At 44.0% G+C, this 12726-nt stretch overlaps 1 protein-coding gene across 2 annotated transcripts; it reads left to right on the top strand.

The window, feature by feature from the left end:
- Positions 1 to 8173: 8173 nt before the first annotated feature.
- LOC142284498 (uncharacterized) lies at positions 8174 to 9853 on the top strand. Of its 2 annotated transcripts, none has more exons than XR_012746012.1 (2): positions 8174 to 9009; positions 9095 to 9853. XR_012746012.1 is itself a non-coding variant. In XM_075333200.1 (2 exons), exons 1-2 carry the CDS (start codon positions 8602 to 8604, stop codon positions 9796 to 9798), a joined length of 915 nt encoding a protein of 304 aa, XP_075189315.1. In that variant the 5' UTR covers positions 8174 to 8601; the 3' UTR covers positions 9799 to 9853. The 2 variants fall into 2 exon arrangements, 1 of the variants encoding a protein (XP_075189315.1); XM_075333200.1 differs by having other exon boundaries at positions 9292 to 9853.
- The last annotated feature ends 2873 nt before the right edge of the window (positions 9854 to 12726 follow it).

The following is a 12726-nucleotide window of genomic DNA, read 5'->3' as shown; positions in this document are numbered from 1 at the left end:
TCAGTATTTGCTAGTATAATGGCTTAGTAACAATGAGTTTGAGTGTGCAATGCAGGCAGAGGTGCTGCAAATATCTTTGCACTAGTGGGACTATACAGAAGTCCAATAGCCACGTTTAGGATGCCACTAGGTTCACTCAGTGTTTGCTAGTATAATGGCTTAGTAACAATGAGTTGGAGTGTGCAATGCAGGCAGAGGTGCTGCAAATATCTTTGCACTAGTGGGACTATACAGAAGTCCAATAGCCACGTTTAGGATGCCACTAGGTTCACTCAGTGTTTGCTAGTATAATGGCTTAGTAACAATGAGTTGGAGTGTGCAATGCAGGCAGAGGTGCTGCAAATATCTTTGCACTAGTTGGACTATACAGAAGGCCAATAGCCACGTTTAGGATGCCACTAGGTTCACTCAGTGTTTGCTAGTATAATGGCTTAGCTACAATGAGTTTGAGTGTGCAATGCAGGCAGAGGTGCTGCAAATATCTTTGCACTAGTGGGACTATACAGAAGTCCAATAGCCACGTTTAGGATGCCACTAGGTACACTCAGTGTTTGCTAGTATAATGGCTTAGCTACAATGAGTTTGAGTGTGCAATGCAGGCAGACGTGCTGCAAATATCTTTGCACTAGTGGGACTATACAGAAGTCCAATAGCCACGTTTAGGATGCCACTCGGTTCACTCAGTATTTGCTAGTATAATGGCTTAGTAACAATGAGTTGGAGTGTGCAATGCAGGCAGACGTGCTGCAAATATCTTTGCACTAGTGGGACTATACAGAAGTCCAATAGCCACGTTTAGGATGCCACTAGGTTCACTCAGTGTTTGCTAGTATAATGGCTTAGCTACAATGAGTTTGAGTGTGCAATGCAGGTAGAGGTGCTGCAAATATCTTTGCACTAGTGGGGCTATACAGAAGTCCAATAGCCACATTTAGGATGCCACTAGGTTTACTCAGTGTTTGCTAGTATAATGGCTTAGTAACAATGAGTTGGAGTGTGCAATGCAGGCAGACGTGCTGCAAATATCTTTGCACTAGTGGGACTATAAGTACAAGTCACTAACAGGGACCTACTGTATAATTACGAGGAATACCACCTTCCCAATTATTAATTCCACGACACAGTGGCTTTATTCCAAAACATGTAAATTTTTATTATTACCAAAATAAACACACATGATTAAAATAAGCAAGATATGCACAACCGGAGGTGGATGCTAACAAGGACACGATTGTAATGTTGATAATAGTAAATAAAGCACAGCTGTATTAACATAACATGCTAGGTTAATTACCCACCATGCCCCTGAATTCAGGAGGGCAACCCATAGTCAGTTAATTGGTAACCTAAATGGTGCCCACAGCAGTATCTCTCTATGCCCGCTTTTGCAATAAAATGAACATAAGACAGTGCAGATACTGCCGCGTTACTGACCGATATAAAGAGTAGTAACTATGGCACAATATAGCACAACATGCAGGGCTAGTCCGCCAGTATGCCCCTGAAAATCGGAGGGTAACTCAAAATCTGTTAATTGGTCACCTAAATTGTGCCCATTGCAATATCACACAGTGCCCGCTACCGTCATAAAAGTCATATAACAGTGCAGTCAATACAGCGTTACTAACCAGTATAAAGAGTCCTTGATAGCGCCACCCCAACCGTTCCGACGCGCGTTTCACCTTCTTCAGGGACCGTGTGGTGCACTGAATCAATTACAGGGTTTAAATGCCGTGGGAGATTGTGACGTAACCGGAAGTGGGAGCGGGGCTCAAACTAGATCCGGCAAACACTCGTGTGTCATTTCCGGTCTATGAAACGCAAATGCGGGTCAACTCAAAACCGGAAGGTACATCAGTTCCTGTCTTATGGAGTGCCTAAACCGGAGGTTAGGACGGGACTTCAGTTAACTCCTACGTCAGTTAATACATTATTTCCTGTCCTTGACACGCAAATTGCGGCTTAGGACGGAACAGTAAAGCACGTCACTTCCTGTCTCTTGAGAATGAAGACAATGCAGCCCACTCCTGTCTCCATAATGGAAATGTGACATCTAAAATAGGCAAACACATATTAACACGCTGCCACTGCATGTATTATAATATCGTCGGACTTAAGGCATGTTTTTACTATCGCCAAGCATATATGGTGATTAACCCATCACTAGTACATAGCACAGTCAGTGCAATTTTAAACAAATTCTAGATTATCTACTCAGTTATAACTAGTCACTATGGACAACCACAAAATATTCTCAATATTCCTGGGATAGCTCATTTGCCCCTTTATTCCCGATCAAAGCCCACTATTATTCAGTTTAAAAGTTTAATTGATCGCTCATAGAGTTATTCCCACAGCAACGCCTAAGATAACCTGCAGTCAGTCTATATAAATAACTCCCAGTTAATTTCCATCAATGCCATTTGATATTGGCGCATGCTCAACCAAGCTCACTGGTCATTAGTCATCTCCCCATCACGGTCCACATCACGCAACCGGCAGCCCATCCCCACGGCACAAGGTGCCGGTGGGACGGGGGGCCAGCGGCGAGACGCAAGGACCATGATCCGGGAGCAGACACCAAGGGCCACGGAAGAGCATGCGTACTGTTCCGTCCTGAGCCGCAATTTGCGTGTCAAGGACAGGAAATAATGTATTAACTGACGTAGGAGTTAACTGAAGTCCCGTCCTAACCTCCGGTTTAGGCACTCCATAAGACAGGAACTGATGTACCTTCCGGTTTTGAGTTGACCCGCATTTGCGTTTCATAGACCGGAAATGACACACGAGTGTTTGCCGGATCTAGTTTGAGCCCCGCTCCCACTTCCGGTTACGTCACAATCTCCCACGGCATTTAAACCCTGTAATTATTATTATTATTATTATTATTTATTATTATAGCGCCATTTATTCCATGGCGCTTTACAAGTGAAAGAGGGTATACGTACAACAATCATTAACAGTACAAGACAGACTGGTATAGGAGGAGAGAGGACCCTGCCCGCGAGGGCTCACAGTCTACAGGGAATGGGTGATGGTACAATAGGTGAGGACAGAGCTGGTTGCGCAGTGGTCTACTGGGCTGAGGGCTATTGTAGGTTGTAGGCTTGTTGGAAGAGGTGGGTCTTGAGGTTCCTCTTGAAGCTTTCCACGGTAGTGGAGAGTCTGATGTGCTGAGGTAGAGCGTTCCAGAGTATGGGGGATGCACGGGAGAAATCTTGTACACGATTGTGGGAAGAGGAGATAAGAGGAGCAGAGAAGGAGATCTTGTGAGGATCTAAGGTTGCGTGCAGGTAGGTACTGGGAGACTAGGTCACAGATGTAGGGAGGAGACAGGTTGTGCATGGCTTTGTATGTCATGGTTAATGTTTTGAACTGGAGTCGTTGGGCGATGGGAAGCCAGTGAAGGGATTGGCAGAGTGGCGAGGCTGGGGAGTAGCGAGGGGAGAGGTGGATTAAGCGGGCTGCAGAGTTTAGGATAGATTGGAGGGGTGCAAGAGTGTTGGAAGGGAGGCCAGAGAGCAGGAGGTTGCAGTAGTCGAGGCGGGAGATGATGAGGGCATGCACTAATGTTTTTGCAGATTCTTGGTTAAGAAAAGCACGGATCCGGGAGATATTTTTGAGTTGTAATCGGCATGAGTTGAAGAGGGCTTGGATGTGTGGCTTGAAGGATAGAGCAGAGTCGAGGGTCACTCCAAGGCAACGAGCTTGTGAGATTGGGGTGAGTGAGCAGCCATCAAGTTTGATGGAAAGGCTTGTTGGAGGAGATGAGTGAGGAGGAGGAAAGACAATAAACTCTGTTTTGTCCATGTTAAGTTTTAGGAATCGTGCAGAGAAGAAGGATGAAATAGCAGACAAACATTGTGCGATTTTGGTTAGTAGAGAGGTAATGTCAGGTCCAGAGAGGTAGATCTGTGTGTCATCGGCATAGAGATGATACTGGAGGCCGTTGGACTCTATGAGCTGTCCCAAGCCGAAGGTGTAGATGGAGAACAGCAGGAGTCCAAGAACTGAGCCTTGAGGGACACCGACAGATAGGGGGCGAGATGAAGTGGTGTGAGAATGGGAGACGCTGAAAGTTCGGTCGGTTAGGTATGAGGAGATCCAAGATAGGGCCAAGTCTGTGATGCCCAGAGATGAGAGAATCTGTAGTAGGAGGGAATGGTCTAATGTGTCGAAGGCAGAGGACAGGTCCAGGAGGAGGAGGATAGAGTAGTGTCGCTTGGCTTTGGCGGTTAGTAGATCATTGGTGACTTTGGTTAGGGCAGTTTCGGTAGAATGATGTGGTCGGAAGCCAGATTGAAGCCGGTCAAAGAGGGAGCAGGAGGAGAGGTATGAGGACAAACTGATTCAGTGCACCACACGTTCCCTGAAGAAGAAGGTGAAACGCGCGTCGGAACGGTTGGGGTGGCGCTATCAAGGACTCTTTATACTGGTTAGTAACCCTGTATTGACTGCACTGTTATATGACTTTTATGACGGTAGCGGGCATTGTGTGATATTGCAATGGGCACAATTTAGGTGACCAATTAACAGATTTTGAGTTACCCTCCGATTTTCAGGGGCATGCTGGCGGACTAGCCCTGCATGTTGTGCTATATTGTGCCATAGTTACTACTCTTTATATCGGTTAGTAACGCGGCAGTATCTGCACTGTCTTATGTTCATTTTATTGCAAAAGCGGGCATAGAGAGATACTGCTGTGGGCACCATTTCGGTTACCAATTAACTGACTATGGGTTGCCCTCCTGAATTCAGGGGCATGGTGGGTAATTAACCTAGTATGTTATGTTAATACAGCTGTGCTTTATTTACTATTATCAACATTATAATCGTGTCCTTGTTAGCATCCACCTCCGCTTGTGCATATCTTGCTTATTTTAATCATGTGTGTTTATTTTGGTAATAATAAAAATTTACATGTTTTGGAATAAAGCCACTGTGTCGTGGAATTAATAACTAGTGGGACTATACAGAAGTCCAATAGCCACGTTTAGGATGCCACTAGGTACACTCAGTGTTTGCTAGTATAATGGCTTAGCTACAATGAGTTTGAGTGTGCAATGCAGGCAGAGGTGCTGCAAATATCTTTGCACTAGTGGGACTATACAGAAGTCCAATAGCCACGTTTAGGATGCCACTAGGTACACTCAGTGTTTGCTAGTATAATGGCTTAGCTACAATGAGTTGGAGTGTGCAAAGGGCAGGAGGGTACAGTGGCAGAGTTGTGGGTCTCTGGGTAGAGGAATGGAAGCCTGCCTTTCTATCCCTCCTAATGGGGAAATGCAGCGAGGAAATCCCTGACCTTAGCTACACAGACGCTGTCATCTTGTGTAGCTGTTAAACTCTGTTTTCAGGACCTGTCACCTATGGCTCTGACCCTGCCGGTATGAGCCCTTAAAAGGACTGATAGAAAGTGCTATCCCTAAGCTGTCCAGCGCTGTGTATGGAGCGCATACAGCAGTATCGGCGATAGGACTCAGGACGGAGCTGCGCCAGTGAAGTCTGACACCAAGGACGCAGAAGGCAGATAATGGCGTGCTGGAGGAAAATGTCCGTTTTTATAATGCAGGGACATGTGACATGGACATCCTATCACACATGCCATTGCTTCTCTGGCTAAAAGTCCACTTAGCTGTGTGTGTGTCTGGGATTGGCTGACATAATGGCCCTCCCCACTACACGCGCGCGCTTAGGGAAGGAAGACAAGGAAAGAAAAAAAAAAAATGGCGATCGCCATTAGCCAAACAGCAGTGATCTGAATGCGCTGTTCCCGCACACTATACACTGAAATGTCATAACAGTGTGAGTCACAGAGTGACTTACACTATTACAGCGGAAAGCCAGCTAGGAATTAGCTGTTTTTTTTGCTGCTAGAACCGTTCTCGAACGTATCTAGAACTATTGAGCTTTTGCAAAAAGCTCGAGTTCTAGTTCGATCTAGAACAGCCCCCAAAATCACTCGAGCCTAGAACTGGAGAACCTCGAACCGCGAACCACGCTCAACTCTAGACAGGAGCCGAAAAAGAGGACGCCCATCCGACCAATAAAAGGACGCCCATCCGACCAGAATGGTTCATTTACATACGTAGTGTCAGATTTTATAAAGGTATTTGTAGAGTCTGCAAGGGGAGTCAGGGAACAAGGTGCAACTTCATAGAATGCAGCCCAGGAGATGCAGAAGGTGATACTTTTAGTTTAACACTAAAAAAAACTGATGACAGGTTCCCTTTAAAAAAGAAAAAACGTCTCCCTAACAATTAAAATTTACACAGCTTATTGCTTTCATGGTTAGACAAGTTTTTTGCATGAAATAAATATATTACTTGATATTGCTTTTTCAGAATTTCATTTTACCTATGATATTCGACTTTAAAACCTTTAATTAAGCATTTCACATTTCTGAAAACATTTGACATACTGCATATTTTTTTTTACTTCATATCTGGAATCAGCACCTTTCATTTAGGTAAAATCAGCAAACATATTTACCATAGGTCAGCAGATATTTTTTTTTGCAAATGTAGACCAATGTAATGACATTTTCTGTACTTTTTTTTTTCTATTCCCAGGTAAAGCCTTGAACAATTGCTTATAATGGATATATACATCATGGAATATTTGGGGGGATTACATAAAATACAAGTATTTACAAAAATACAAATGTCAGGATATCAATATTTTAGGACAGAATATAGAAAGCAAGTAGGGAAACACATGCCATGGGTTCTCATCACGCAATTACAGTAGTTAGTGGGGTCAAATTTGACTATGAGATCAAACCTAATAGTCAGCATAATATTAATCCATGACTGTTAGAGCGGTTGATGAAATCATTTTGATCGATCTCCTAGAAATACTTGTAGACTTTCAAAGTAACAATTAAAGATTGTACAAATCCACCACCTGCAGAGACTATAACTACTAGACTTAAGCTGGTGTCACACATAACGACGACGACAACGACGTCGCTGCAACGTCACCATATTCTGTGACGTTGCAGCGACCATAGATGATCGTTAGTAAGCTGTCAAACATGCTAAATAAAGCAGCGACGAAGCAGAGATCATAGCGACGTCGACGGTCGTTGTGTGGTTTCAGACATGTCATTGCACGACGAGTCAGAGGTGTGGTTTTAACCCCTAGATACGGTTTGCGTTATCTCTTTTCACGCCCCTCTGTTCCTATTGGTGATCGCTACAGCGCTTTGCGTTGTCTTTCTTCACGCCCCTCTGTTCCGATTGGTCATCACTACAGCGTCGCCTGATTGGGTGACCGTATCAAACAAAAGACGACGCAGTAGCGCTTCCATTCACTCTACCTGAGCTTTTTCAGAACGCAGTTTGTTGCAGTGATTTTTTCAATTTGTTGATTTCGTCTTGGATTTTTAATATTCTCCTGACTTAAAGGTAAGTAATTTTTTTAGGCAGTATTATACCAATATTCTAGTACATCGTGACATTAATATAGCAACTGTATTCTTGTATATTGTGGCAGTATTATAGTTATATTTAGTTATATTTATCTATGTACATAGGGGGAAGTATTATAGCTTTTCTATTCCTGACGTTATATATTCAATACCGCTGTACATATAGTTATGTTCTTGTACATAGGGGCAGTATTATAGTAGTTATATTCTTGTATATAGAGGCAGTATTATAGTAGTTATATTCTTGTACATAGGGGCAGTATTATAGTAGTTATATTCTTGTATATAGAGGCAGTATTATAGTAGTTATATTCTTGTACATAGGGGCAGTATTATAGTAGTTATATTCTTGTATATAGGGGCAGTATTATAGTAGTTATATTCTTGTATATAGGGACAGTAATATAGTAGTTATATTCTTGTATATAGGGAGCAGTATTATAGTAGTTATATTCTTGTACATAGGGGCAGTAATATAGTAGTTATATTCTTGTATATAGGGGCAGTATTATAGTAGTTATATTCTTGTATATAGGGGCAGTATTATAGTAGTTATATTCTTGTATATAGGGACAGTAATATAGTAGTTATATTCTTGTATATAGGGAGCAGTATTATAGTAGTTATATTCTTGTACATAGGGGCAGTAATATAGTAGTTATATTCTTGTATATAGGGGCAGTATTATAGTAGTTATATTCTTGTATATAGGGACAGTAATATAGTAGTTATATTCTTGTATATAGGGAGCAGTATTATAGTAGTTATATTCTTGTACATAGGGGCAGTATTATAGTAGTTATATTCTTATACATAGGAGCAGTATTATAGTAGTTATATTCTTGTACATAGGGGCAGTATTATAGTAGTTATATTCTTGTACATAGGGGCAGTATTATAGTAGTTATATTCTTGTACATAGGGGCAGTATTATAGTAGTTAAATTCTTGTACATAGGGGCAGTATTATAGTAGTTAAATTCTTGTATATAGGGGGCAGTATGATAGTAGTTATATTCTTGTACATAGGGGGCCGTATTATAGTAGTTATATTATTGGACATAGGAGCAGTATTAAAGTAGTTGTACATAGGTGGCAGTATTATAGCAGCTATATTCTTGTGCTTAGTTTATAACAATGTAGTAATACATTAATTTCCTTTTTTTTCAGATGTCTTCCAACAAACAAGAATTCATAAGGGAGGTGATTGAGATGTATCAATCCCTGCCTTGTTTGTGGAAGATAAAGTCTGTCGATTACAGCAATCGATACAAGAAAAAGCAGGCCTATGAGCAGCTTATTGAACTGTTCCAGAGGCATAACCCTACGGAGACCATTACGACAGAGATTGTGCGAAAGAAAATCCAGGGTCTTCGCACCGTTTATAAAAAGGAACTAAATAAGGTGGAAAAGGCCAGCAAATCTGGTGCCGGAACGGAGGAACTTTACGTTCCAAAGCTTTGGTACTACGATTTGCTGGCCTTCATAAGAGACCAAGAGGTACCACGGACAATAACATCGCTGTCCTTGGGTCCGGGAACACAGCCTGAGGTCCGGTCTGACACCACAGTTGGAGATGTAAGTACCTTTGTGAAACTTTTGATGTACATGGCATTATTTAATTGAAAATAGTTACTACGGTTTTCTATGATTACTGTTGCAGATTTCAAAATGTATCCCTTCCAGTTCAGATAAGTATACTCCTTTGCTAGTTTCTCCACACTCTATTTTCATACCATGTAATGACATTTCATATCTTGTAGTACTAGTCTGCCCCTCCCATTAGTTTCCAGTGCATGTGTATCCCTGTGCCTGCTGCTCATGATATCTGATTTTAACATCATTTTTATTGTTCCGCAGGATCGTTGTGAAGCTGGGCCAATAGTGACAGGTGGTGATGATGAAATTGCCGGGACTTCCGAGGAGACCGCAGAAGCTCCATTACCGCGGCGGATCTCCTCGACCCGTAAGAGGCAGCCGAACAACTCATCTTCAACAGACCTTATGGATATGGCGAAGAAAATCCTGGATCAGCACAGCAGACCATCCATTTGCGGATTTGCCCAGCTTACGGATGAAAGACTCCGTAAGCTGGATGACAAACAAAGAGTTCATGTCGAAAGGGTCATGCTGGAGGCCCTCAACAAGGCGGCAGAGGGGAAACTGACAGACTCCTCAAAAGTGTGTGACGTAGAACATCGACAACAGTCTTCATGGGATCAAGTGCCATGGATGAGGATGGAGCCTCCACCACACCTCCAGCATGACCCCCCCGCACAGTATCCCATGTTCCCCCCAACGAACCAATTTTTCAGCCCACAGAGGCAACATTTAAATGACTCGAATAAGCAATACCAAAATTTATAGTTTTTGTTTTTTGTTATAATATTTATGCTGTTTTTGTTGTTGTTTAAGCAATGTTAGGGAATTGTAATAAAAAATGTCTTTGATTTCAAACTTTTGTACAGCTTTCATGAATTCTGCATAACATTATTCACGGGGTAAAGGGTTGGGTGGAGGTCAAGGTCGCCATCATGGCACAACGCTACAGATGCACATATATAATGTGTGTGTGTGGGTGTTTTTTTATTTTTCTTAAATAAGAATGTTTTTGTGGGTTCTTTGTTTTAAAGCTGTGGTGGGGAACATAGTGCTCTCCCTGCTGCCTTCTAGTGCTGTCACTGTCAGTGCTGTTTGTGTTATGCCACCTACAGCTCTTTGTGCTGCCACCTATTGCTGTGTTGCCCAGGGATTGGGGGGGAAATGAGATCCTGGCCAAGGGGTTACTTCTGCAGGTATCCCGGTGTCGTGACCCGGTCTGTAATGTCAAGCTCCCAAAAAAGAGGGGGATTAGGTAGGGGGAATTGTCTGTCACGCCACCCGTGGGTTGCGTTGATAAGGTGGTGGCACCGCCACTGCCTCTGGGGACCGTGCCCGGGACTGATGGTGTGGGGCAGCTAGGTGGGATACCCTCCACGGGTAGGGGGATTTATAGTCCCACGGACCAATTGGGAGAGGTAGTTTGTAGAGTGACGGGTACAGTCCTCGCCTTGTACCGGGTGGTGCAGGAGTACTCACAGTATAAACCAATAACTAACCCCAGTCCAGTAATTAACCAAGTTGCTGGTAACAGGTGCCAACGGCCCGCTGCTGTGAAGACGGGTCCCACACCCGTGTGTGTAATTCAGGTGATCTTTTCCTGCCCGAGGTATGTGTCTTCTTTTCACACTGGTCCGTACTGGGTCCCGTCAGCTGGCACCCCTCTCCTGGTCCACTTCGGGTCCCACAAGAGGCTGGCCCATTCCTGAGGCCGTGAGTACCACTCACCCCAGCCCCACACAGGGGCTGCTTATGTGACGCCCTGGACTAGCCAGGTGGTCTCAGAGGTAACATCACACACACACACACACCCTCCCCTGGACAGTCAAGATCATTGAAAAAAAAAAATTGTTGCCACTCTACAGTCTTGATGTCCTCCTGTTTTCGTGGGGAGGGGGTGAGTGGGGTCTGATTGGCTGGTGTGTGTTTGTGTGTGGGAACCTCCCCAAGGGAGGGTTAAATCAGCATCAATAACATGTATGCAGACCTCTGTAACACCCAGGTTTTGCCAGGGCGGCACAGTGCTCTTTGTGCTGCCAACTACTGCTCAGGGTGATGTATATGCCCCATACTCTTAAGGGATGTATATGACGCAGCCTCTCCTGGGATGTATATGCCTCAGTGTTTCCTGTGATGTATATGCCCTAGCTTCTCCTGTGTTGTGTATGCCCCCAGCCTCTCCAGACCAAGACATACATGGAAATGTAGTGGTGAGAATCAAAATGATCAATCTCACCGAACATCACAGTCTCTCCAGCCACCACTCTGGGGCTGATTTTATTAATTATTTTAACAAATATAGCCTGGTCGTGTTCAAGTTGATAATTTGGTGTGGCCCCCGTTGGTTGGTAGAAAATTCCAAATGGTCCCCGGCAGTAAATAGGTTCCCAAACCCTGTTTTAAAGTTTTGTCCAAAAATGTAAGCAACAGCGAAAATAAACTAGAAAGATTTATGTGACATACAAAACAAAAAAAACATTTAAATCACAAACATTCAGTGGCCCTGCTGTTGGGCTGCCAAAAACTGTTCCAGCAGCTCGCCATGACGCCGGACGGCTTCTGACAAATGGCGTTGAGAATACAACACGTCCTGTAGTGTGGGGATTTCTGTGGAGGGAATGGGAAAAGTTAACCATCCTTGTTCCAACATCGAACTGTCAGGTATATGTTTTTGGTTGACCACTTACGGTTCTGGGGTTCATCACCTTCTTCTTCTTCTGAGGCGCTGATGGCCCAACCAGATCCTGTGGCTAGGGAACACAAATCAAATATTAGTACACGACAGCCCACCATCATTTAAACATCCATGTATCCTTTACAACTTGTAGGGACACCATGATATGTGCATAAATTACAGGAAGGGTAGCCTGCACAAAACTCACCAACTGATGCGGGGGAGAAGGCATCGTTAGAAGAAGTATGGGGAGACTGGGTAGAAGGTGGTGATGGGGTTGAAGGAAGAGATGGGGTTGCAGCAGGTGATGGGGTTGCAGCAGGTGATGGGGTTGGAGAAGGAGAGGGTGTCCCAGCAGGCGGAGGTGGTGGATCGGAAGCAGGAGATGTTGGAGCCGGCGGGGATGATGGCTCCGCAGCAGGAGATGCTGGAGCTGGCGGAGATTGTGGATCCACAGCCGGAGAGGGTGGAGATGGTGGAGCTGCCTGTGCAGCTGGAGGTGGTCCTAGGTATAGGAGAAATCTTTTATTGAGCGCATAACTCCAGGCCACCATGGCTTACGCCTACTTTACACCATACAATTCTGCATACGATATCGTATGTGATGTGACACGCCCCCATCTTATGTGCGACAACTGAAATTTGTTGACCGTGTCGCACCTATGCTTTGTTCCTGTCACAAGTACTTACCCTTCTATACGACCATCCATACGTAAGAAGCGGGACGCAGGTAAGTTGCAGTTCATCATTCCCGGGGTGTCACACACTGCGATGTGTGCTGTCTCGGGAACATTGAGCAACCAGACGTTCAATTTTTAGTAATTGAACGACGTGTATGCGATGACCGGTTATTCGTTTAATCGTAATCGCATGTAGGTTTTACAGACTACAATATCTCTAACGATGCCGGATGTGCATCACTTACAACGTGACCCCGCCGACACATCGGTAGATATATTGTAGCATGTAAAGCCCGTGTATAGCCTGCTTTTTTACGTATGTTTGACAAACCTTTTTCTAGG

This window comes from Anomaloglossus baeobatrachus, chromosome 2 (genome assembly GCF_048569485.1).
Source record: "Anomaloglossus baeobatrachus isolate aAnoBae1 chromosome 2, aAnoBae1.hap1, whole genome shotgun sequence".
NCBI classification, from domain to species: domain Eukaryota; kingdom Metazoa; phylum Chordata; class Amphibia; order Anura; family Aromobatidae; genus Anomaloglossus; species Anomaloglossus baeobatrachus.
The sequence above is the reverse complement of the archived record's forward strand: the minus strand, read 5'-3'. Positions and strand labels throughout refer to the sequence as shown.